General features: G+C 36.5%; 1 protein-coding gene and 2 long non-coding RNA genes across 6 annotated transcripts in view; 2 read left to right on the forward strand and 1 right to left on the reverse strand.

Moving 5' to 3' along the window:
- Window positions 1-900: 900 nt before the first annotated feature.
- Window positions 901-3,445, reverse strand: LOC125479582. The gene is made up of 5 exons (XR_007260116.1): window positions 3,123-3,445; window positions 2,945-3,041; window positions 2,338-2,400; window positions 1,508-1,575; window positions 901-1,109 (listed from the first exon to the last, which is right to left on the reverse strand). It is a non-coding gene; the product is annotated as an uncharacterized LOC125479582 (long non-coding RNA).
- A 3,140-nt stretch (window positions 3,446-6,585) lies between these two features.
- On the forward strand, window positions 6,586-7,259 carry LOC125479587. Its single transcript, XR_007260119.1, has 2 exons — window positions 6,586-6,802; window positions 6,942-7,259. It is a non-coding gene; the product is annotated as an uncharacterized LOC125479587 (long non-coding RNA).
- Window positions 7,260-11,888: 4,629 nt separating this feature from the next.
- Window positions 11,889-26,970, forward strand: part of LOC125479752 (putative pentatricopeptide repeat-containing protein At1g64310) — a 28,056-nt gene continuing 12,974 nt past the window's right edge. Inside the window, exons 1-3 of one of the 4 annotated variants that reach the window (XR_007260228.1) lie at window positions 11,891-13,660; window positions 14,335-14,807; window positions 15,027-15,391. Coding sequence is in view for 2 of the 4 variants with exons in the window: in XM_048589589.1 (XP_048445546.1) it covers window positions 12,022-13,660; window positions 14,335-14,354 (1,659 nt within the window). In the remaining 2 variants the exon portion in view is untranslated. Of the gene's footprint in view, window positions 13,661-13,856; window positions 14,187-14,334; window positions 15,392-26,970 lie in introns of those variants that run through there. The other 3 variants (XM_048589590.1, XR_007260229.1, XM_048589589.1) reach the window with 3 other exon arrangements.

Below are 26,970 nucleotides of genomic sequence, written 5' to 3' on the forward strand. Positions count from 1 at the left end.
AAATGAAATATCCATTCCATCCTTAGCAAACCAAACATGTATTGTTCATGTTCCTTGGCAAACTAACATGTATTGTTCATGTTGGGGACCGGACGGAAAATGATGTTTGTTAGATCCGGAAACTCAATTGTTGCCAAGGGGAATATAGGTTTTAACTAATTGTGGCCTCATTTGCAAGTCCATTTGGTCTTTGGGGTCTTTCTACAAATCTTGAAACTCAAAGTCAAATTGTTGAGAGAGTGAATTCCACATCGAGAAAAAAAAAAAAAAGACCTTCAATGTGCTTGTAAGTGATTGGGCTACTCTTCATATTGCCAATTAGTATGGTGAAACCTCAACTTTCTTCATCATATCATAGCAGGTTCTCTCACGTGTGAAGCCTAATGGCCACACGCACTCCACGTCATCCGATTTTTTATTGTCCACGTGTTAGACTTGAAAATTCGCCACAAGTAAAGGGAATTGTTGAGAGTATAAATGACTGATTTTTTGTAGTCCACCTATTAGACGTGAAAATTAGTCACAAGTGAGGGGGTTTGTTCAGAGTATGATTCACAATGGGGACAGAAGGGACCTTGCATGTGCATATAAGTAATTGAGCTATTCTCCATATTGCCAATTGATTTTATGGTGGAACCTCAACATTCTTCACAAATCATGTCACCAATATGCATGGTGACAATGCCTTCCTTGAAAGTAAGGCGAGTAAACTTGTGAAGCAGGAGCACTTTTGTCTTTCATGTGAAAGCAATTGCACAAATAACATGGTCGGACAAAAACCACCCAAAATTTTCTGGTGAAGTAGAGGTCAAACTCCATAATTAATTTCCAAACAAAACATTTTTTTTTCTGGTAAAAAGACTTTTTATTACAAAACAAAAACCTGACATACAAGCATGGCCCAAAACTAACATATAAACAACAAAAAATGGGCCAAAACTAAACAAACATTAAAAGAGCCAAGAAATAGTTAGGCCCATAAACTAGAACACAGACATAGAATCCAAAAACTTCTACTACTTTCACTGCCGCCATAGATCTTCTCGATCCGTCCCAATCTTCTTCCATAGCCAAGTAACGCCTCACCAAACACCACATCCAACTCCAATCTGCTTCCCGAGCACAACCATAAAGTAAGGATAGCCAACAACCAAACGAGAGAAGTTAGTTATCAAGATGAAGTCCGTGGAAATCCATGAACGACACTGCTGATAAAGGCAGATAGACCCCAACTGAAGCTAGGGTCGGTGCTAATGGTTTTGCTCAAATTTGGAGGCCTCGTGACACACCCTAACCCGGAATGTCCACCTGGACTCCGAATCGAGTTATGCTGGCTGACACCAGGAGAGTGACGAAGCCATAGAGTGTTGTGATGTGGAACATGTGCGTAAATTTAAACCTAAAAGTGCCTAAATGAAAGAGTGCGCTTATGAGTGGAAATGAACTCATTTCACACGTGATGTCAGAGTATAAGTAAAGTACAGTAAAATTAGGATAAGAACTATACCATTGGAAGTAGTATTCAATAACAATGTTTGCCAGAAATCCTCGTTGACACGAAACTACTACTAAAACCTGGAGGGATGAAAAATAAGGGTGAGTCGGCCTAAAAATAAACTTTTGTAAAAAACCTTTTTGAAAACATAATAACCCATCACTATAAAACATGTATAGTTTCCAAATATACATACTACGTATAGTGTGAAAGTACTTACCGTAGCCTGCAATATTTCAAAATTTTAATAAGTCACAATAATTCGTAAATAAACACCTAATGTTCGGAAATCAATTAATCTCACATAAAAAACATATCATATAGAGTGTTCATCTACATATGTTGACACATGAGTTCATGTAGAGATATTCTGACATGAATAGGACTGGGTGTAATAATGATATACGCTCTAGTACTACAATCGCATGAAGACTGGTGCTAATTGCTTGTAGTAATCTAGGACAGGATTGGCACCTACAATGGATCCAAAGTAAGTTACGGTGCGATGTGAACATACACGTGAAAGACTGGCCCTGACCCAAGTGACTACTAATACCGGTGTAGCAACGATGAGAAGATAATGTAAACAAAATCATACAGTGGTAAATCAGTAATTTATGTTGACATAATACTATTCACTGCCGTAAATATAAATAAGGCATCCTGTAATAATATGCATACATGTGCATCCCGTAGGATTCATAATAATCTCACAATTTCAATCATCGCAACAATTCTTATAACGTTAATTTAATTATGGCATCACTTAGAAAATGCATTATTAATCTATGTATGGAAACTCAAATAATATATATACTATATAAAAGAAAAGACCCATTCACATATACTTGCGAGGTCGCAGCCATTCGAACTAGAAAAATCGGAGTCTCTGATGGTAATCGCACCTAAGAATAATATCAGGACCCATTAGTAAAACTCAACTTAAACGATCAAATTTGGGAAAACAGAGTGCGGATTTGGAATCAAAGCGTCGAAATATGCTAAGAAGGGTCCCCTGCAAATTTTGTAAAAGTTAACGAAAATGTCCATGGTCAACCCTAAAAAGTCAACCGAGACGCCGAGCCGGTCAACTACATTAAAACTTCAGGATTTCACTAAATAGATGTCAAAAATGGACTTAAGGCATCGAAATTGGCTTATGAGGATTTCCGAAATTTTTTTCTAAAAATCAACACAAGGAATATTCCAAATCCATTAAAAGTGGGCCAGGCCAAATCCTCAGTTTAGGGTCAATGGGCCAAAGGATTGGGCCGGCTTATGGATTAGGTTTATTTATTTATTTTTTCTCGGCCGATTGCCACTGCAATCACCAGAAACTGGAGATTTTGGCCGGGAAAATTCTCGAGCTATGTTTAGCTTCGAAACTCAACCATTTTCAACAATCTTTATGTCAAAATGAAGCTAAGGAAAATGAGAATAAGAATTTACCAACATGAGGACTAGTCGTGGATGAAAAACACCTACAACTCGCGGGTCTAGTCGCCGAAAATCTGGAAAAGTCTTCCCTCTTCATTTCTATGATACTCTGTTGTGCAAAACACATAAGCACACTCATAATCGAACCACGAAGACAAATTATAAGATTTTGAGTATTCTAGAGGCTTACGTAGATCGAACAGTTGGGAGTGTGAAAAAATGGAGATAAGATAGTTGGGAGTGTAGCTCGTCAAGGTTGTCACGGCGCAGTGGTGATGGTGGTGGTCCTCAGTTATCACCAGAGAGGGAGAAAGTTGGAACGAGAAGTAGAGATAAGAGAGAGAGAGAGTTTCAACTGATAGACGAAGTCAAAAGGTAGTTACTGCCAACATGCTTTAAGGAGTTCAGTTGTGTTTAAAACTTCATCTTATTAGTCTTCCTTATTTATAGGATGTATTTTTCAAATATTCTTAATCTTTTGATTTATGTTTTGTATATTTTGAATTTCAAAGTTCCTTGTAAATATGGTTTTCAAACCCTCTAATGTAATCTTGATGCAATCATAAATACAAGCATCCTATAGTTGAATGGGTATGTAATCAAAGTGAAAACCTGAGTTCTTAAGTTTTATACGGTTTCTAGAGCTTTTTTTTTTTTTTTTATGTCTAACGACATAGATCCTAGTCTATTATCCTTCCCATCATCGCTTCCATGGCTGAAAACAATGTCTCCACTGCTAACACACACCCCCCCCCCCCAAAAAAAAAAAAAAAAAAAACACCTGATATCCTATATCCATTGTCGTTAACATCAAACTAGATAAGATCAACTGCCCACTGTGGTTGGCTCAAATCCTTCATATCCTAAAAAGTAGGGACCTAATGGGGTATGTCAATGGCACGCTACTGTGTCCCCTAAAAGATGTTACTGTTTTGACCACTGTTAACCCTGCGTACACTACTTGGGTCAAATAGGATCAAATGATCCTTAATTGGATAAATGGATCTCTGACTGCTTTTGTCTTATTTGTGGTGGCAAGCAAACAAACTGCTCTAGCAACCTGGGGAAGCTCTTGAGTAAATGTATGCATCTACCTCTCAAAATCGAATTTTGTTTATGAAAAATGAGTTGTTGCAAACTAAAAAGGGTGATTTATCCGTGGCGGACCTCGCCTTTGCTAGACAACATGTGAATGATGAACAAGTTGTCCAAATTGTGTTGAATAATCTTGGACCAGCATTTGAGATGACTATAAGTATTGTACATGCTCGTGACAATCCTATCACGTATCCAACTCTTGAAGCACTGATACTGACTACAAAAAGAAGAATGGCGGACCAAACTGTTCCTTTGGGGGAATTGGCACGATGCGGCAAGAGAGAGGATGGAGAGGTTGTGTGTGTGTGGGTCCCCCACATAAAAAAATATGAAAGGAAAATAATTAAATAATTAGGCCAATTGTCTAGTATAGCGAATTTACTAAAATATCCTTCGACTTCGTAAGTCGATAAAATCTCCATCATAACTCCGAATTCGATTCCGTTTGTGTCCATGTGTTCGTATCGTCGAATACTACGCAAATACGCTAAAAGAATGAGTCATACGTCTCTCTAAATGATGGTTAACGGAAGTCAACAATCTCACCGTTAGAGGCATTTTCATCAACTTATTCTTTTGAAATTAATACATTCGTAAAATTAAAGACAGGGTATCACACCTCACACAAGAGGTGAGAAATACTCTCCAAAAGAGAAAGACTCTCACTTGAGAGATAACCCGATGCTTCCAACTTTTTTTTTTTTTTTTTTGTAACGCTCCGAAGCTTCCAACTTTTGATGTGATGTTTGTGTGCAACTTCCAAACAAAACCTTTGGCAACCTTTCTTCTACCAACCCATAATTAATTTTCCAAATTCATTATTTATCGTTGCATTTTTATAAGGAGTCCAATTATTTCGTATCAATATTAGTTCCAACGCATATTTGAGCACACATCGCAATCCATAATAGATTGAAACTATTGCATTAACAGAGAAAAGATGTAAGAGTTGGAATAATTAAACTAATCAGGGAATCATGAAAATGATCATAGGAGCCAAAACCCATTATCTACAATTCCAAATTAAACTAATCAAGGAATTATGAAAATGATCATAGGAGTCAGAACCCATTATCAACGATCACATTCCGAATTAAACTAATCAAGGAAATATGAAAATGATCATAGGAGCCAGAATCCATTACTCACGATTCCGAATTAAATCAATGAGGAAATTATGAAAATGATCATAAGAGCTAGGGTCCATTATTCACGATTCTACGGGGAAAGACTTGTCGTCAACCTTTTGAAAATTCAATTAAAAACTCTTGTCCAAACCCCTGCAAGTTAGTTAAAATGACTCGAGAAAGCTTAAAAGAATAAAATAGAACGTGAACCAAGGTTCATGGAACAAAGTCAAATCAAAGCCTATAAATCTTTTCTTTCCCTTTGCACTATCATTCATGTCCACCTTCACCCGTAAAAAAAAAAAAAAAAAAAATTAAAGAAGTCAAGTCAAAGGCTGTAGGTCTTGCCTTCCCTTTGCAGTATCATTCATCTCCACCTTCACCCGTAAAAAATAAATTAAAGAAGCAGTTTTGTTCCAGTACCGCGGCAGCGGCTGGAGTCTTGAAATTTGGGGGCCGAAGCGGCCACAAAATGGAGCCCTACATATGAGCAACCGTCATCAATAGTTACTAATTTATTTTCTCACTTTATTCTCGATGATAATTAACTAAGAAAAGACTTTATTCTCGTAGATAATTAAGTAATTAACCAAGAAAAATGAGGCACCTAATGCAAGTGACATATTGGTCAAAATACGACCTTCCAATTGAGGAGTCTTACGCGATTTGTGACAGGTTACTTGTCACACTACACATGGGTGATTGTACTAAATTGAGGTGTATGGTATATAGAAGTTCTGGTTTGTAATCAAGCTTTAATTTCAAAGACGTTAAGTTTAATAAAAAATTGTTACTTGTTTAAAATTACACTATTTTTAATGAACAAATGAAAAATCTCTTGTATAGCAGAGAATAAATAAAAAGAGTGGATGACGTAGCATAAAGCGATGAAAGGGTTACTAACATAATTCATTGCAGAACAAAATCTAGAATCCATCAGAAAATTTGAGAGAAATCCCAAAGGGTTTTGTTTGATTAATTCTTGAATGATTGTCATTGATACATCCAAATGACTTAAATAACCATTACAAATGTTCGGAACAACTCAAATGACTTCTAATAATTAAAACAACATTAGTTAAACATTAATCAGATGACAAACGAAGAGTCCAATTTTTATTACAAAACTTTAAACGCTGTTTCGAAGGCTGAAATGACCTCAGTAGCCAAAATCCATCATACATCACAGCCTAAGCAGTGTGTTGGGCGCATGGCGCCGTTTCTTTTTCGAAAAGTTATCACAGGCCTAAATCGAAGCTCGAATATGCAAAATCCCACTGTGTCCTTTTATCTTTCAACAGTCCATTTCGTCTTCGATTCATTTAGCCATTTATTTTACATCAGCGGATGACTTAGGGGTCAATCCCTTGAAAGTTCAATAAGAAACAGAAGCACATATTGACCAAATAAAAAAAAGAAAGAAACAGAAGCACAAAATTATTGTCCAAACCCCAGCAAGTTTGTCTATAAATCTTGCTTTCCCTTTGTACTATCATTCATCTCCACGTTGTGGTGATAGGAGTTTCGAGGTTATTGTTTCTGCTTCCGATGATGAATGGTTCTTCAGCAAAGCTGGTGGCAATTACAACACTAGTGTTGCTTCTGATGGGGGATTTCCAAGCAATTTGTGGACTACTTCCTCATGGTATAACCAATAATTATCTTCCTTTTGTGGGATCTCCAAGCATTAGCATTAGCTACGTAAATCGACTTAGTTTTTACCAATTTTATTATTTAGGAACTAATTTCTTGCTTCTTGTGATTTTCTCATATAATTGAACAAGGTTTCTTTGAATGTCAAAGTGATATTTGAGCACGAAAGTAGTGCCCGTTCGCCGCATCCTAAGATCATTTGATGGGCCGCAGCCACCTGCACCTCATAGGAATCAAGGATATCGGCAAGACTGTCCCAACCGCCCCTGATAGGAATCAAGGATATCGGAAAATTTGTTGTTTTTAAGAAGAGTTAAATTTATGTCCCCTACTCTTTCATTGTATTTTTACTTTATTATTTCTTTTTATATTATGAGCTAAGGTTTATGTCCTTTTAACTTAGTGTAATTTCTTGTTCTGATTCAATAAAATTTCTCTTGTACCGTCGAGATTTGCTTAAAAAATGGAACAAACCAAGCAACCAACCAAGAAACTAAGAAACATAAATTAAGCCATAATATTCAAGCAAGATGACCGATAGATATAATTTGAATTCCAATAACATTCACCAATGCAATTGAATAAAAAAAATGAATTCAAAGAACATCAAATTTCAACCAAAGAAAAAAGAAAGAAAGAAGGACACATCCAATTTATTAAGCCAAGATTTCGATCGATAGGTGATAGCGTCGATGTTATTCTATATTTTTACCCTGATCTTAGTTATAATTTATTTGTTTTTTTTTGTGAGAATTTTGATACTTTACTTTATATTTCAATTGTAGGACATGTGAATCTATTTTGAGAACAAAAAAAAAAAAGCAATTAAACGAATTTTTTTTGGAGTAGATTCATGCGTCTTTTAAGATGATTGTGTCGAAGTTTCATAATTTATTTTCCAGCCGTTTGACTGTAGTGAATAAAAGAAAGTTGATCACACAATGCTGGCAGCTTAACGTTTTGTTCTTGGTTGGGCCATAAGTAATTCAAGATGACCTTTTTTTAGGAAAGTCCTTTTTATAAAATGTAAAGGACATTTTTATCTTTCCAACGCCACCCGGCAAACCCCATTTTAGATGATTCGACTAGGAAACGTGTTGAATATTTGGTTGCTCATATTGTCCAAGTTAGGATAGAATTGTATTTCCTAATCTATTATTTTAAATGGGTTTCTAAATTTGTTGGGAGACCTTATTTAGATAATTTGTGCACACTATATATATTTAGCGGGGTCTTTTTCTACGGCCATAATGTTTTTAGAGTTGGAGATCTCGATTTAGGAGCTTTTGACTGTTTGTTACAAGGGTGTTTTCTATCTTTTCTTCTTAATAATATTTTTGCTTTTCAATTGTAAATATGCGTAACTGATTCCTTTTGTTAGGACGAGTCCACGAACCTTAGTATGAATATGTAGTTTATTTTCAATTTGTTTATGCATATTTCTTTGAATTATTAATCATTGTGTTTAAACTATATATATGTCTTAATGTTTGATCACCATCAGGATGGTTAGACAAGTAATTTGATGCAACTTCTGTTGAAATGTCATCCTGAAATTGAGTAGGGTTTCTTGTGATTGATAATTGTAATTTCACTTAAGGCAAATGTCACGTCGTAATTGTTGCATGATTTTCAAAGAACACACCCCGCTGAAGCCAAGGCATCCTGGTCGTCACCCGAATGTGACGTAACCAAAAAGGAAAGTGAAGCATAAAAATATGGATAAATTCAAACCAAAGCTAACACTTATTTAAACTAAAGTAGATAGTGGCGGGTGAGGAGAGAAGAAGGAGAGAGAGAGAGAGAGAAAGAGAGAGAGAAGTGTTCTGATTGGACAGAAATAAGAGAGAGATGTCTGATTGGGTGAGAAGATGTGGGAAAATGATATGATTGGTGGTGAGGTAGAGTAGGGCTCGGGACAGATTTTAAAGAGAAAAGGGGACAAGATTTGTACAATTTGACGAAATCTAACGCGCCTTTAAAAAAAACAGTGGCTTTCAAACACTGAATAATTAACACGCACGTGTACAAATCTACCCGTTGTTAACACACTTTAACTAAATGTAACTTTTTCGTTACAGGCCCGATTCGGGTTGAACACGCGCTCGCTCACTCGTAACAACGAGTACTATTTAATTACGATAACGAGAAAAATAATTTAAAGCCGAATAACTACATTCATGTCAGTTTCCACTTTGCCAGAAAGGGCATAAACTTCAATTTACACACTCAGGGAGAAAATTACATGGAAAATTAGGGATGGGTTATCACAATCTACCCCCCTTAAGAAAATTTCGTCCCCGAAATTTCAACACTACTAAAGATCATAATTAAATAATAGATGTGGACAAAGATCTTGCATACGCTACTCTATCTCCCAGGTAGCTTTCTCAACGGAGTAGTTTCTCAATAAGACTTTCACCATACGAATGGTTTTGTTCCTGAGAACTTTGTCTTTCTAGTCAAGAATCGTCACTGGAACCTCATCATAAGTCAAATATGGGTTAATCTCTAACGGCTAAGGAGGAATCACATGTGACGGATCATAGACGTATCTTCGAAACATGGACACGTGGAACACATTATTCACTATTGACAATTCTAGAAGTAGATCAAGTCGGTAAGCAGCTTTACTAACTCGCTCAATAATCTGATAATGTCTGATTTAACGAGGACTTAGCTTTCCTTTCTTCCCAAAACATACAAAGCCTTTCCAGGGTGACAACTTTAAGAATACCCAATCTCCAACCTTATATACTCTGTTTATCGAATGTCTGTCAGCTATACTCTTCTGTCGATCTTGTGCTGCTTTCATATTAGCCTTTATCACTTGAATATTCTGTGTCGTCTCATCCACGATTTCAGGGCTTACCAAAACTCTTTCGTCTACCTCGGACCTTCACAACAATGTACGACAAGGTTTCCCATAAAGCGCCTCAGTTGGTGACATACCAATGCTGGAGTGAAAGCTGCTGTTGTAGGCGAATTCTATTAAAGGTAAGCGCTTGTACCATGCGTCTCCGAACTATAGTACTAAAGATCTCAGCATGTCTTCTAGTCTCTTAATTGTTCTTTTTGAAGTCCATCAATCTAAGGATGATAGGCGGTCTTGTAGAGTAATTTTGAACCTATAGCTTCTTGAAAAGCTACCCAAATTTTCGAAGTAAATATGGGGTCTTGATCAGAAATAATACTAACTGGAACACCAAGATACTTGACAATTTTAGAGACGAAAAGTTTGGCCAACCGATTCAACGGGTAGTTCTCACAAACAGGTAGGAAGTGCGCTGACTTGGTAAGCCGATCTACAATCACCTAGATACCGTCATAGCCATTTCGCGACGAGGTAGCTTGTACACGAAATCCATGGTGATATCTTCCCATTTCCACTGAGGTATGGGAAGTGGTTGTATCAACCCAAAAGGTTTCTTTCTTTCTACTTTGACCTGCTAACAGACCGAACAACGACTCACGTACTCCGTAATTTTTCTCTTCATTCCTGGCTAGTAGAAAGGTCAAATAGTATGATACATTTTAGTACTCCCGGGATGCATCACGTAAGTTGAGATATGCACCTCATCGAGTATTTCTTTCTTCAGTTCTTCTACCTTCAGTACATACATTCGATTGCCTTGCATGAGCATACCATCAAGCCTTCGAATCCTGAGATCTCCCCTATTGTCGTTCAACATTGCTTGCTTTAACTCCTGGGATTCTGAGTCATTCATTTAAGCCTCGAGGACGCAATCTAACAAAACTAGTTTGACTTGAAAGCTGGCAAGTAGGGCTCCCTGGTGATCCACTCCTATCCACTCCTAAAGTGGCTCCAGTAGATCTTAGGTCGGTGAGAATAGGAACACGACATGCATAAAGAGCAATGAGTCCACCGTGAGATTTCCTATTGAGAGCATCTGCTACAGTATTTGTACGACCAGGGTGATATTCAATAATGCAGTCATAATCGCTAATCAATTCCATCTATCTATGTTGCCGAAGATTAAAATCTAACGCGCCTTATCAAAAACTGTGGTTCTCAAACACTAAATAATTAACACGCATGTGTACAAATCTACATGTGGTTAACGCACTTTAACTAAACGTAACTTTTTCGTTACAAGTTCGATTCAAGTCTAACTCGCGCTCACACACTCGTAACAACGAGTACTATTTAATTACGATAATGAGAAAAATAATTTAAAGCTGAATAACTACATCCATGCCAGTTTCCACTTTGCTAGAAAGGACATAAACGTCAATTTACACACTCGGGGAGAAAATTACATGAAAAATTAGGCACAGGTCGTTACATCAAAAAAAAAAAAAAATCACAAAGCTTAATGAGTCTTGCATGCTCATATCTGATATGAATATCACATTCATATTGCATGTTTGATATGCATTCTAGCTTGAATGTCACAAGTAAAATATGCATTAGAAAAACCTAGCCTTCATAGTTTGCAAGTGTCAACTCATATGTAATTGGTAGAATTGCATATGATTGATTTTTTCTTCAAAACTATTTAGTTTTCTCTTTGTTGCCAAGTTTTTACTAAATCCAATTTCAATTCTTTTATTTTATGCTTCTTCACAATTTCAAATCTTGTTTTAAATAGTCATCTAAGAATCGGTTTTAAATACAATTTATTTATATCACCTCCGTCACCGTTCAAGCATTCCGCTACTCCGCCTGAGTAATGTCACGTGGATTTTTAATTTTTTATATTAATCGGAGGAGAAAATTTGGCTACGTATATAATACCTGGATGTGCATTATTAGTGTTTCCATTTGGCTTTGGAGTCTTAATCTCTACAAAGCCACTAGAGCCAAAGTAAATGAATGTGATACGGTCGGGTTTTTTTTATATCTATTAGTCATATATGAAATTTGGTGTAAAATTATAAATGAGGAGTGAAACGTAGGAAATGTTGAATTCAACGATATTAAGGGCTGTTTGATGATTATTTTGTTTTTATTCTTTTAATTTTTATTTTTATGAAAACTGAAACCTTATTTGTTAACTACTTTCGGTTTTCAATTTACTAAAAATGAAAATAAAAACCGAAAAGTGAAAACTCAAGATCAAATACTGAAAACTATTGGAGGAGTGAAACGCTACCGTTCGGTTTTATAAAATGAAAAGGTAGGGCCACAACCGCCTTCTTCTTATTCGCAAGTTGCCAGAGCCCTCTGCAAGTAAACTTATTTTTCGAATGCAGGGGCCATGCCTCTGCCTCTCCAAAGTTTACCAATCGCTATCAAGAACCAACCAATTGCATGCTCTGTTTCTCAAAACCCATCTCCCCCACGACCCTTTTTACGCAACCAGATTACTCAGATTCTATGCAATCAACGGAGACCTTCGCTCTGCACGTCAAGTGTTCGACGAAAGTTCCCACCGGAGTGTCTACCTTTGGAACTCCATCATTCGAGCCCACGCTCAAGCACGCAGATTTGAAGATGCATTTTCTCTGTTTGCTGAGATGCGTAGAACTGAAATCAAACCGGATAACTTCACTTATGCTTGCATTGTACGTGCCTGCGCTGATAGTTTTGATCTGGATGGACTGAAGTTTGTGCATTGTGGGGTAATGGTTGCAGGGTTGGGATTGGACTCGATTTGTAGCAGTGCACTTGTTTCAGCTTACTCAAGACTCAGCCTTGTTGATGAAGCAAGCAGGGTGTTTAATGGGATTCGACAGCCGGATATGGTTTTATGGAATTCGATGATTTCGGGTTATGGAAGTGGCGGGTTTTGGGATACAGGTTTGCAGCTGTTTAGTGAGATGAGAAACATGGAGATGGTGCCGGATGGATACACAATTGTTGGGTTGCTTTCAGGTTTAGCGGATTCGAGCTTGATAAGCATTGGAGAAGGAATACATGGTCTTTGCTTGAAATGGAATTTAGATTCTAATGCTCATGTGAGCAGTGTACTTGTGAGCATGTATTCGAGATGTATGTCTATGAATTCTGCACATAGAGTTTTTAGTGGTTTGTTCGAGCCAGATTTAGTTACATGGTCTGCTTTGATCACTGGGTTTTCGCAGTCGGGAGATTATGACAAGGCATTGTTCTTTTTCAAGAATTTGAACATGGAAGGTAAGAAGCCGGATTCGGTTTTGACTGCCAGTGTGTTGGCTGCTGCTGCTCAGATGGCGCATGTAGGGCTTGGTTGTGAGATACATGCTTATGTTCTTCGACATGGAATCGAATCGGATGTCATGATTTCCTCTGCACTTATAGCCATGTATTCAAAGTGCGGCTTCTTGGGGATGGGTACTCGTGTTTTTGAGATCATGCCAGAGAAGAATATTGTTTCGTACAATTCTTTAATATTGGGTCTTGGTTTGCATGGACTTGCCTCCGAGGCCTTTAGAATGTTTGATGAGATACTCGGAAACGGATTGAAACCTGATGAGTCTACATTTTCTGCTCTCCTTTGTGCATGCTGCCATGCTGGCCTTGTCGAAGATGGCCGGGAAGTTTTGAGAAGAATGAAAGATGAGTTTTGCATTCAAGCTAGAACGGAGCATTATGTTCATATGGTGAAACTTCTTGGGATGGAAGGAAGATTGGAAGAGGCTTACTATCTAATCTTGTCCTTGCCTGAGCCACTGGACAGCGGCATATGGGGAGCCCTTTTATTGTGCTGTGATGTATGTGGAAATTTGGAGCTGGCAGAAATTGTAGCCCAAAGGCTCTTTGAAAGTAATTCAGAGAAAAGTGCTTACAGAGTCATGCTTTCGAATATGTATGCTGGTGGTGGGAGGTGGGATGATGCAAAGAAGTTGAGGGATTCCATAACAGAAGGAAAACTGATGAAAATGCCCGGGCTCAGCTGGATTAAAGGTAGTGAATTTTTGTTTGATCAAAATAGTCCTTGTAGTAGGATTTAAAATTAGTGACAAAACAAGCTATCTGTACTAGGAACAGAATATTTTTTATAAGTGCGGAAATTTGACAAGGCTCTTACTTTCTGCGTTAATCGAATGCCATAAAATCTCGGATTGGTTTTGCTTGTTTTACCTTCTGATCTTATAAGCAGCTCTCTAGTGATGCATAAAGAAGGCCAGAGGCAACTATTAAGATATGAAGATGATAAACTGAAGGATATAATATTGTAATTATTAAGCTATAAAGACGATGTATTGTCAAATGCAACTGTCTGTAGCAGTGGATTTTATTCTATTTGTGATATTTTACTGGAATTGAAAGTGTGTATAGAGGTGTACAAAGAAAGAAAAGTGTGTATGGAGTCAATCATAATATTTGAGGGCCAACTACTTGTATATGGAAACAACCCTAACTATTACAGCTTTGCATTGTCACAAATGTGATCCTGAATATATCAGATAGCTTAAAAATTATCTGTTCACCCGCATTGGCTCCTCTCCATCCGAACGTCTCCAAACTTTATTAGATCCTTATACTTCCTTAGTGGCAGCAATTTGTTGCGCCGTTGATATGGTAATAAATGATATGTGGAATGTGCCTAATTTTGTAGTTTTCCTCTCCCCCATCAGGTGTCAATCGTTCTGCATGATCATTCATCAGAGGCAGCAAGTCTAACTGCTCAAGTGTAGTGAGAAACTGCAAACCTTCAGGTAACGTCTTCAGCCCGCACGCAACAGTGCAAGTGGAGGATATTCATAGAATCTGAGTATTCTAGTTGGTGAAGACAGAATTCTCGAAGAGATGAAGACAGAATTCTAGTTGGAGTATTCAAGTAACGTCTCCATTTGGTGAAGACAGAATTCTCGAAGAGGATTGGGGACCTGCAATTTAGTTCCTGAGTAAGGGCGGTCATCATATACTTACAGCAAGCCCTGGTTGATCAGTTCATTTATATTTTCTTCTGCTACTTCCTCCATAAGCTGCCCTGCTTTCTCTTGAACCAGTCCTTCAGCCACTAGTAACCGAATAAGTTTCCCTTTGGAAATCCAGTGGTTCTCGGGGAAGATGGAACAATATATCAAGCAGTGGTAAAGAGAATCAGGTAAATCTCTACAACATATTTTTTATGGAATACATGAAGAAGAAGCTGATGTTTCTTCTTCATTGTCTTGAGAGTCTCTGTTTTCTTCCATCTCCACTTCAATGGTATTTGAACTAGCCATAGAGATCTACCAACTGTGTTTTGCATTTGCATATAGAAGTGAAATATAGCAATATTTATGGGTTAGAGCTTATGTCATACGGTATATATGCTTTGCAGTTTGATCCTTGTTTGCATTTCCTTCAAGCCAGTCGTGGTCTTGTGGTCTTGTAGACCATTTCTTAGAAAGCTTCAGGATGTGACTTCGTGGGAGCTTTGTACCGAAGCAGCCTGCAGCGGAAGAGATGATGAAGAAGCTGATGTCTCAACTTCTTAGTTCTCTTCGAAGTTTTTGTTTTCTTGTCTCTCCTTCGATGGTATTTGAACTTAGCCATATGGTGTTCTACAAATGTGTTGATAGCTTATGCAGCTTGATGCGACTCTGAGATGGTAGCAGATGCAAATTTGTGATGGTTAAGCTTTGTAAAATCACATTTAATATAAAATTTCAATACAATAAAAATAAAACATGATTTTAATTGATATGGGACGAGGATGGAGATGAATGATAATGACAGTATGTACTACCAAAATTACTCTTTATTTATTTTTATTTTTTTATTGATTTCTTTTGTTACTTTGTGCTTGGTTCTTTTTTTAAATCATTAAAAATTGATTCCAATCATTAATTGTCTTATTATGCGGTTTACAAAATATAATCTAAGAAGATGGTTTTCCAAACCTTTTCCCTCCCCCATAAATTGTGTTACAAATTTAAACACCATTTTCTCCGCATTAGACCGTTTCAAACAGGCATTGATGCCTCTCGTTCATAATTAACGAGAATCTAATGTGAAAAAATAAAGTTCAGGTGCCTATATCAAAATGCATATTTAATTTGGAACGTGCCCCTTGAAATTGTTATAGAGAAGTGTTAACGAGACTCTTTTAAAAGTAAGATTAGTCATAAACTTTCTGTCATCTCATGTTTTTTACACAATGTTTTAAAATGTTGACTCGGATAATTAATGTTAAATTGTATCGTGACATAGAGTCCACGAAGAGTACAACTTTTGAAAAGTCCTTAACATTTCTCATTCTTAGATATTTTTCTTTATGACTTGTCTGCTTTCATAGGGTTCGTCCGGCATACCAAGCTTGGAAACCATTAAAGGACCCATTTAGGGGGAGTAGATGGGCTAACCTCACAATGGGGTAACAATAATGTAGTTTAATTTATCCTTTGTCGATAATCAAACCTAAAATCTCTTACTAATAAGTGAAAAAGAATACTACTAAACTGTAGTACTAAGTGACAATAATTTCGTACTCTTGGCTCCTCTTAATAAACATGTTTAGGGTTGGGGGTTGGGGTTGGAGAGGTGCGGGGGTCTTTATATAATGATCTTTACTGGTAAACCCTACAGCCACGAGTACAATTTTGGTCACAAATAACACTGAACAGACTACAGTTGCTCATGAATCTGTCATTTCAATTTGTCAGAATATAGATTATCCCTAAATATCGTCTGTGTTGGGCAGCAATAAACACTACGTAATTAAGATCTTGAAGCGCTTGTCCGCGAAAACTTCAATTTTAGCCGCAAATACCAAACTTAATCATATGAAGGGATATGGGTATGTTAAATTCTAGCTCTTCATATTCATGACTAAAACTAGTCTATAATAGAGTGCGTGTTAAGAAAAATGCTAGCGACTCTCTATGGATTATCTGACACTTCACAATTTAACACTAATTATCGTACTAATATTATAAGAAAATTGTTATTAGCATTCTAATAATCTTATTCTATACTCCTCACAAATATATTTTCTTTCTAAAATCGGTATAACAATCAAGGCTAAAAAATTGTAGAAGTAAGGAAAAATGAAAAGAAGGAAAAAAAGGGGAGAACGGTGATCGACCCTAACCGAAACTAGGGTCGGCGCCACCTGTTCTGCTCAAATTTGGAGGCCTCACACGAAGATGTGAGAAATACTCTCGTAAAGAGAGAAAGACTCTCACTCGAAAGAGAACCCGAAGCTTCCAACTTTTGATGTGATGTTTGTGTATAATTTCCAAATAAAACTTTTGGCAACCTTTCTTCTTCCAATCCATAATTAATTTTCTAAATTCATTATTTATCGTTGCATATTTCACAAGGAATCCAATGATCTCGTATCAATATTAGTTCCAACACATATTTGAGCATACATCGCAATCCATAATATATTGAAACAATTGCATTAACAGAAAAAACATGTAAGAGCTGGAATAATTAAACTAATCAGGGAGGAATTATGAAAATGATCATAGGAGCCAGAAATCATTATCCACGATTCCGAATTAAACTAATCAGGAAATTAAGTAAATGATCATAGGAGTTAGAACCCATTATCAATGATCCCATTCCGAATAAAACTAATCAAGGAAATATGAAAATGATCATAGGAGCCAGAACTCATTATCCACGATTCTGGATTAAACTAATAAGGGAATTATAAAAATGATCATAGGAGCCATAACCCATTATCCACAATTCCGAATTAGACTAATCAGGTAATTATGAAAAGAGAAATTTTATTTGAACCCATATAACATCATTCTACACTCAACTTAAATTTTAAATATGAGGTGTCCTTTTTAACCTATTACATAATTACTATAAAGTACGAGATGTAATTAACAATAAAACTAAATTTTATCAATAAACCCACACCCAATACTTTCACCAATCCTTCTTCTACGAAACTTAAAAAGAGACAAAGAAATTAGATCTGTGACTAAATGCCTAGCATAAAAATCACAAGTCCATGAAGGCACGTACCACTTCCCAATCCATCCTACAGAAAACTGAGGCAATCACGCCAACGTCAAGGCAAAGAAGACAGAAGATGGAGATTATGTACTAGTTAAAATTGGTCAAGAACAAAACCAGATAGCATGATATTTATGTAAATATTCATATAACTAAATTCAAATGGCAAAGAGCATAGGCACCTACAGAAAAATTATGGGTTATTTCTAAAAAGTGGTAACAAGTCAAAGGAAAAAAACATAAACTTTTGGATAGCAATTTTGGACACTCATTTTAAGTGTTTTGCACTCAAAAAGAGAAGTGCAAGAGATTCAATTGAGCGTGAAAATCACTGGCCAAGTTTTTTTCGAACAATGTAACAAAGATTTAAAGCCGAATGTCAATAGAAAAGTCGTAATCACCAAAAATGATACAATGAAGAGAGTAAAATTGCTGATGGAATTGGCAACAATATGACCATAAAGGGTGCTGAGGCAGACATCAATTACCATACCTAAACATGTATATATAAACCTGTCAAACAAAATAGCAACTGATGATTTTCTAACAAGTGCAAAATATAACAAGATTAAAGAAAAACTGCAAGTAGCCTCTGACCTTTAAGTCTCGAAATCAAACTCAGTAAAAACCAAAATTAGGAAATGTATAAATCAGAATCTAAATCATATTGGTTTGGTTATTCTGTAAGAGAATAAGTTATCACAAATTCTAACTTGATATGGGTATAAAGATAATTTACATATTGAATTGGGTTTGTGAGGGTAGTTTATGTAGTAAATTTGGTTTAAAAAGATATTGATAGTTTAAATAAAAAGTTAGATGTAAAGAGAGATTATATGGATTCAAGTAAAATTTTCCTGATGAAAATGATCATAAGAGTTGGAACCCATTATCCACGAGTTCGCGGTGGAAGAAAATGATCATCAGAGCCGGAACCCATTATTCATGATTCCGCGGTAAAAGACTTGTCGTCAACCTTTTGAAAGTCCAATTAGAAACTCTTATCCAAACCCCTACAAGTAAGTTAGAGTGACTCAAGAAATCTTAAAAGAATAAAATACGTAAAGCGTAAACCAAGGTTCATAGGCGGATCAAAGTCAAATCAAAGTCTATAAATCTTTGCTTTCCCTTTGCACTATCATTCATCTCCACCTTCACCCATAAAAAATAAATTAAGGAAGCAATTTGTTCCAGCACCGCCGCTGGGGTCATGAAATTTGGGGGCCGAATCGATCAGAAAATGGAGTCCTATATATGAGCAACTTTTTTTTTTTTTTTTCCTCACTTTATTCTCATAGATAATTAACTAAGAAAAGACTTTACTCGTAGATAATTAACCAAGAAAAAATTAGGCACCTAATGCAAATGACATATTGGTAAAAAACGACTCTCCTATTGAGGAGTCTTACGCGAAGTTACTTGTCACACTACACATGGGTGATTGTACTAAATTGTGGTGATGTTAAAGTTTAATAAAAAATTGTCTACATGTTTAAAATTACACTATTTTCAATGAACAAATGAGGAATCTTTTGTATGGTAGAGAATAAGTAAAAAGAGTGGATGACGCAGCATAAAGTGATTGAAATGGTTATCAATGTAATCCATTGCAGAACAAAATCTAGAATCCATCAGAAAATTAAGAGAAATCCCAAAGGGTTTTTGTTTGATTAATTCTTGAATGATTGTCATTGATACATCCAAATGACTTAAATAAAGATTACAAATGTTTGGAACAACTCAAATGACTTCTAATAATTACAACAATATTAGTTAAACATTAATCGAACTACAAACGAAGAGTCCGATTTTTATTCCAAAACTTTAAACGTTATTTTGGAGGCTAAAATGACCCTGGACGGCCAAATTCCATCATACATCAAAGCCGAAGCAATGTGTTGGACTCGTGGCGCCATTTTTTTTCCAAAAAGTTATCACGGGCCCAAATCGGAGCTCGAATATTCAAATTCCACTGTCCTTTTATCTTTCAACGGTCCATTTCCTCTTCGATTCATTTTGCTATTTATTCTACTTCAGCGGACAACTCAAAGGTCCTCCCTTTGACAGTCCAATTAGAAACATAAGCATATATTGACAAAAAAAAGAAGAAGAAAGAAATAGAAGCATATAATTATTGTCCAAACCCCCGCAAGCTAAAGTCTATAAACCTTGCTTTCCCTTTGCACTATCATTCATCTCCACGTTGTGGTGAAAGGATTTTCGAAGTTATTGTTTCTGCTTCAGAAGATGAATGGTTCTTCAGCAAAGCTGGTGGCAATTACAACACTAGTGTTGCTTCTGATGGGGGATTTCCAAGCAACTTGTGGACTACTTCCTCATGGTATAACTAATCGTTATCTTCCTTTTATGAGATCTCCAAGCATTAGCATTAGCTACTTAATTAAATCGACTTAGTTTTTACCAATTTTATTATTTGGTAGCTAATTTCTTGCTTCTTGTGATTTTCTCATATAATTGAACAAGGTTGCTTTGAATGTCAAAGTGATATTTTGAGCACGAAAGTGGTGCCCGTTCGCCGCAGCCTAAGACCATTCAAAGGGCCGCCACCCGCACCTGCTCGCAATATACCGGAATCGCATACGCCTAGGGTACAATTGAAATAAACAAACATAAAACCCTTGGCAGAAACTCCCCAGGGCACTGCGTCGTTCCTATTTTCTTGTATTGTTATTTGTTTTCTTAAGAGGAGTTAAGTTTATATTCCCCGCTCTTTTATTGTATTTTTTACTTTATTATTTCTTCTATATTATGAGATAACTTTATGTCCCTTTACTAAGTGCAACTTCTTTTTCCTGATTCTATAAAATTTCTCTTATGCAGTCGAGGTTTCTTTAAAAAAAGTGGAACAAACCAACCAACCAACCAACCAACCAACCAAGAAACTAAGAAATAGAAAATTAAGCCATAACATTCAAGCACGATGACCAATAGATATAATTTCTAACAAAGTTCTAAAAGACGCTAGGTGCTAAGTTAGGCGGCAGGCTGAGGCCTAGCGCCTAGGCGGTGGGGTTTGGGCGGGCGTCTAGGCGAACTAGGCGGATTTAATTAAATCTATTATATTTCGTGTAAATAAGTGTTTGTTTATATTTAGGGAATTGGTATTAGCACTCCAAAAATCTCATTTGACACTTCAAACTTTCTATAATTAGAAAGAAAAATATACTTGTGAGGAGTGTAGAATGAGATTTTTGGAGTGCTAATAACAGTTCTCTATATTTAAAATATATATTATTTCATTACAAACTACAAAATGAAATGACATTAATATTATGAGCTATTGGAACACAATGAAAAGATTGAGAATAAGCAGGGATATTTAGATGGGTCTGGATGGGTTAGGCGGATACCTAAGCAGGGATATTTAGAACAGTGATTTCTATTAACATTCACCAATGCAATTGAATAAAAAGAACATTGAATTCAAAGAACATAAAATTTTCAACAAAAGAAAAAAAAAGGACACATCCAATTTATTACGCAAAGATTTCAATCGATAGGTGATGAGTCGATATTATTCTATATTTGTACTCTAATCTTAGTTATAATTGATTTGTTATTTTGTGAGGATTTTGATACTTTTCTTTATCTTTCAATTGTAGGGCATGTGAATCTATTTTGAGCAAAAGGCGATGAAACGAAAAAAAATTGAAGTAGATTCATATGTCTTTCAAGACGATTGTGTCTAAGTTTCAGAATTTATTTTCTAGTCGTTTGACCATACTGAATAAAAGAAGGCTGATCACACAATGCTGGTAGCTTGATGTCTTGTTCTTGTTTCGGCCATAAGTCATTCAAGATGACTTTTTTTTTTTTTTTTAAGGAAAGTCCATTTTGTAAAAGTGTAAGGAACGTTTTTATCTTTCTAACGCCACCCGGCATGCTTGATTTGGAGCAAATTTGACTAGGAAAATTGTTGAATATTTTAACAAATGAACAAGTAAACTTACAAAATATAAAATAAGTCTAAACTAAAATTCTAAACCTATAATTGTAAAGTTATAAAATAATCCCTAACACTAATATGTTAATCCTAACATTATCAAAAACCCTAAACTTACAAAATTGAAACAGAAAATTATAAAGTTAACAACTTAACAAATTTAAGTAATTTAAATGAAAATGAAAATTAAATGAAATTTGCATAAAAATTATGAAATTTAAAATTTTAACCCTACCCAACCCCCACCCCACACCACCCATCCCTGCGCCACCCTTACCCAACCCTCGATGACTCAGTCACAGCCAACCCAACCCAACCCACCCCCACCCCCTACCACCCATCCTTGATGTCCACCCGACCCTACGCCCCAAATTTTGAAATCTCTAAATTCCCTATATCTAAAATCCCTAATTTCGAAATCCTTGAATCACCAAATTGAGATAAACCCTAAATCCCCAAAATGAGTTAAACCCTAAATCCCCAAATTGACAAAATCCCTAAATTTGTAACCCCTAATGTATACCCTAATATGTAATCAATCCACAAAAACCATACATCTAAAATAATAAACAAATGAAGAAAAAAAACGAATTACCTTATAGTTAAGAGAGAGAAAAAGAGTTATAGGGAGCGAGAGAGTTACAGGGAGAGAGGGCTCGAGGGAGAGAGAGAGTTCGAGGGGGAAAAAGAGTTGTAGGGAGAGAGAGTTGGAGGTTGGAGTGAAAGAGTTCGAGTGAGAGAGATGGTTAGAGTGAGAGAGTTCGAGTGAGATGGAGGTTTTGGAAAATGAGAGAAAGAAAGGCTCTCTAGAACTAATAATGCGAAGGACTTTGCGCGACGAACACATTCGTCGCTTAGTTTTAATGAATTTAAAAAAAACCTGCCCTATTTTTGGTTAATTTGAGAACAATGCGCGACAAAAGGAAAACATTCGTCGCGTATAAGTAAAAAGCGCGACAAATATAGCACATTTTGTCGAACAATATTTAATGAACATTTAAAAAAAAGGCGCCTACATTTTACTTTTGAAATTTTGAAGGACTTGTAGTGATGAAGTTATCCCATTCGTTACGCAATACGGTATTGCGCAACGATTTACCCTAATTCGTCGCCTAATGTTTAATGAACATTTAAAAAAAAGCGCCCATATTTTGATTTTGGGAAATTTTGAAGACCTTGCGCGACGAACTGAACTTAATGCGTTGTGTAAACCACCAAATACATCCTTTGGGTTGCGTAAACCTACCTTGAGTGACAAATTTTCTTGTTTTCGTCGCGTTATTACGTTATGCACAACGACCTTCTAGTGTTCATCACTTTGAATTGACTTTAATTTTTTTTTAATCCTTTATCCAATTACAAATTTAATAAATTAAAATTTGTTTATATACAAAAAATTAAATACACTTAATTGCATTGCATATAAGTCAAAAGTCCTTAACCTCATCCTCGGTACAATAAATATCACTATCTTCACTTTGATCACTTTCTGTCTCCCATTCATCCTCATCGTTGGTACATCAACAACATCATCCACGCCCTCAGGTGGATTGTATCGTGGGAGACTTCCAGGATCAATTGTAATTGAGTCTATATGAATTTCGATTTAAGGACCTCCAACTACCTAAAATGGTTCTTGGACAATATTAGTATCCTGAAGTGTTTATGCACCAATTTGTGTCGAAGTTTTGAGGAGTTGGTTAGCAAAGTTGTCATCATCGTCATTGTCGTCAGGATCTCGGTCCGCAATATCATACACCCTTTTGTGATCAATCATCTGAACAACTTTCCATCCCCTTCTGGCCTTTAGATCTTCGATGTAGAAAATTTGCTTGGCCATAGTTGCCAAAATGTACGGGTCTTCACAGTACCAACATCGGGTAGTGTTCATTGATAGTAAACCATCGTCCTGTTTAACACTTCCATTCCTACTAGGGTTTGTATTGAACGAATGACACTTAAAAATGATGACTTGGCATAGAAATCAATGTCTGCAATATCTCCCGCTCTTGGGACATGTACACCGCTGTTTTGAGTACAAACCTTGTCATCACAGTTAGCTCCCAAGAATTTTATGCCATTCACATGACACCCTGAGTACAGTTCCGCGCTTAGAGGTCTGATAGCCAAGTTGCATAATTCATCAGTATACGTGGGAGAATTGCTTTCCTTCAGTTTTTTCACCTAATTTATACCAAAAAATTGACATGTTGGTTTTACCAAAATTTATGACAACTGACATGCAATTATATTTAGGAAAAAATCAACAAAAAAACTTAAACAACTTACTTGTTCGCGAAACCAACAAGGAAACAGGTCACGGTGTGCTTCACAACATATAAATGTGAAAGATGTTCCCGTTTCATCAACTTTTCTTGCTCATCTAGGTACTCAATTATCTTGTCACAATTGTTAAGTACGAACCAATGAGCTACTTGCATGTCCCTTTCGGTGAACGAATCACCTTGTACTAGTTCGCCAAATGGTTGTGCGATTTGGGCAAACACAAATAGTTTTTGCTTTCTCACACCACCTTCATTATTAAGATGTGGTCGATTGAACACCGTCTCAACATCTTGTAAGTACATAGCACCAAACGTATTCGTCTCAAATGCCACCCAAGCCTACATAATTGATCATTTGGGCTTCGCCATGTTCCTTACATTCTTCTTTAACTCACCCAGTAATCTGCAAAAATAAAATAATGATGATTCAAAATAAGTTAAATCATCAATTGATCACGAATTAATTAATGACTAAAGACTTTATACATTTCGATTGAATACATCCATCGATAATTGACTGGTCGGCAAGTAATGCCTCATCTGGCAAGTGAATCATCACATGGATCATGCTTGTGAAGAAATAAGGAGGAAATATTTGTTTAAACTTGCATAGGACTTTGACAATGTCAGTGCGTAACTGTTGTGCATCAGACTTTTGCAACGTCCTAGCAGATAATTGAGAAAAAAATCTTGCCAACAATAGAATTGGCTTCAATACATCTTCTGGCAATAGGTGTTGAATACCAATCGAGAATAGGTGTTGTAGTATGACATGACAATCGTGAGTCTTAAGCCCATAAAATTTGCCCCCGTCGACATTTACACATCGTGCGATATTTAAAGCATACCTATCTGGAAACTTTAAAAACTTTTTCCCCTTCTTCGATTTTACTAAAAAGAAGCTAGCCCCTTTCTGGTTATCTCACCTTCCCTCGTTATCTATAAATGTGGCCTTATTCCTATTCACTCCAAATCGATACGAGCTTTGATCGTGTCCTTTGTCTTTCCCTTGATGTCTAATATAGTTCTAACCAATGTATCAAACACGTTATTCTCAACATGCATAACATCGAGGTTGTGGCACAGTTTCAATTTGGACCAGTACGGCAACCCAAACAACATACTCTTGTGTGTCTAGTTTAGATACGTGTCATGTCTAGTCTTATTTACCGATTTTCCAAACAGACGAAAATCCAAACGATTCAAGTGGGCTAAAATATTTTCTCTGAACCATTCTCTAGGTTTTGGCTGAATTTCTGTTCCATCTCATTCTGATGCCACTCGTGGTCCCACGGCAACCATCTACGATGCCTTAGGTAACAAACCTTCCCGATGTGCCAATAAGATGTTATGTCCTCCTTGCAAACTGGGCATGTCAAATAACCCTTAGTACTCTACCCAGACATCATAGCATATGTGGGAAAATTGTTTATAGTCCATATCACTACTGATTGCAAGGTGAACATCTACCTACTTGATTTATCATATGTCAAAACTCCGTTTTCCCACAAATCTTTCAGCCTATCGACCAACGACTGCAAATAAACATCGATGGACTTGGGCGGATCCTCGGTTATCAACATAGTCATCATCATATATTCTTTCTTCATGCAGTTTCAAGGTGGTAAATTGTACAGAATTGCAAAGATTAGCCATGTGTTGTAGTTTTGGTTTAATACCCCGAATGGATTAAATCTGTCTGTGGCCAGCCTCAATCTTACGTTCCATGGACCTCGCACAAAATCGGGGCACAAACGATCAAGCTCTTTCCATGCCTTACCATCAGCTGGATGCCACATCAAATCGTCATCCACCCGTTTGTCCTTATGCCATGTCTGTCGCTAGTAGTATACGTCAAAATATACAAACGCTGAAGCCTGGGCTTTATTGGAAGATAATGCATAACTTTTTGTGGACTCTTCATCGTTCTGTTTTGAGTTGTCACTTTAAACCTCAGCTCTTTGCATATAGGGCATTTATCTAGCCCTTCATTCTCCTTATATAACAATACACAATTATTTTTACACGCATGAATTTTTTCATAGCCCGATCCCAGACCATTCAACACATTCTTTGTACTTTTGTGATCTTTAGGAAAACAATTGTCTTTTGGAAGCATCCTCTTGAAAAGGCCCAAAAAATAATCAAAGCACTGATTGGACATACGAAATTTTATTTTTCCATGCATCAGCTTCACAATAGCTGTCAGTACTGAAAAATCCTCGCAACTAGAGTATAATTCTTGTTTGGCACTTTTTAATAGCTTTTCATAATTTTTAAAGGCTTCATTATCCATGCTTCAAGGGACGTCATCTCCCCCTTCCTGATCAAAATTGGTCGAGGTGTTTGGAAAAGCATCATCTAGGATATCCATAATTTGTTTGTTTGGATCAACATAAGATTCAGCTGCCTCAACTAAAGGGGTCACATGTGAAAATGAAGGATGTACTAATCCTTCCCCATGATGATTCTAAGTGGTATACGTCTCCATCATACCATGTCGTACTAAATGGTATCGAACATTTTCATAATACTTAACTGTTGAATTGTTATAGTTCCTACACGGACACCGAATTAGAGGTGAACCCTGGTTGTGTGCCATTAAGAAATCAATGAATTGATTTATTCCGTCCAAGTATTCATGTGCACATCTGTTAGGATTCTGTATCCACTATTTGTCCATATCGCATGCGAAAAAAAGAAAAATCACAATGGTTGTAAACACTTCAATTATAACATGCCACCTTATGCCTCTGACAAGGGTCATATCCCATTCATGAATGCACGGCTATATGTCGTATTTTACGACTCTATCAAATTAAATTTCGACGTTGAAAAAATTTGGCAGCACATCCATGCAATTCTTCAAATGCAGCACATATGTACTAAATACGTACGTAGCACTCGAAGAATGCACAGACATGCTACCAAATTTCTCTTTATCGAAATCTAATCCGTGAACCGCAAACTACAACACATAACTGTGCATTCCCAAACTGTCCAAAAATTGGGACAATTCAAGAATTAATTGGACCACAGTCATGCTTTCATATCCA

Source organism: the organism of the source record quoted next, unplaced genomic scaffold (genome assembly GCF_019419815.1).
Source record: "Pyrus x bretschneideri cultivar Hongxiangsu unplaced genomic scaffold, Pyrus_bretschneideri_v1 Contig3, whole genome shotgun sequence".
Lineage (NCBI taxonomy): Eukaryota > Viridiplantae > Streptophyta > Magnoliopsida > Rosales > Rosaceae > Pyrus > Pyrus x bretschneideri.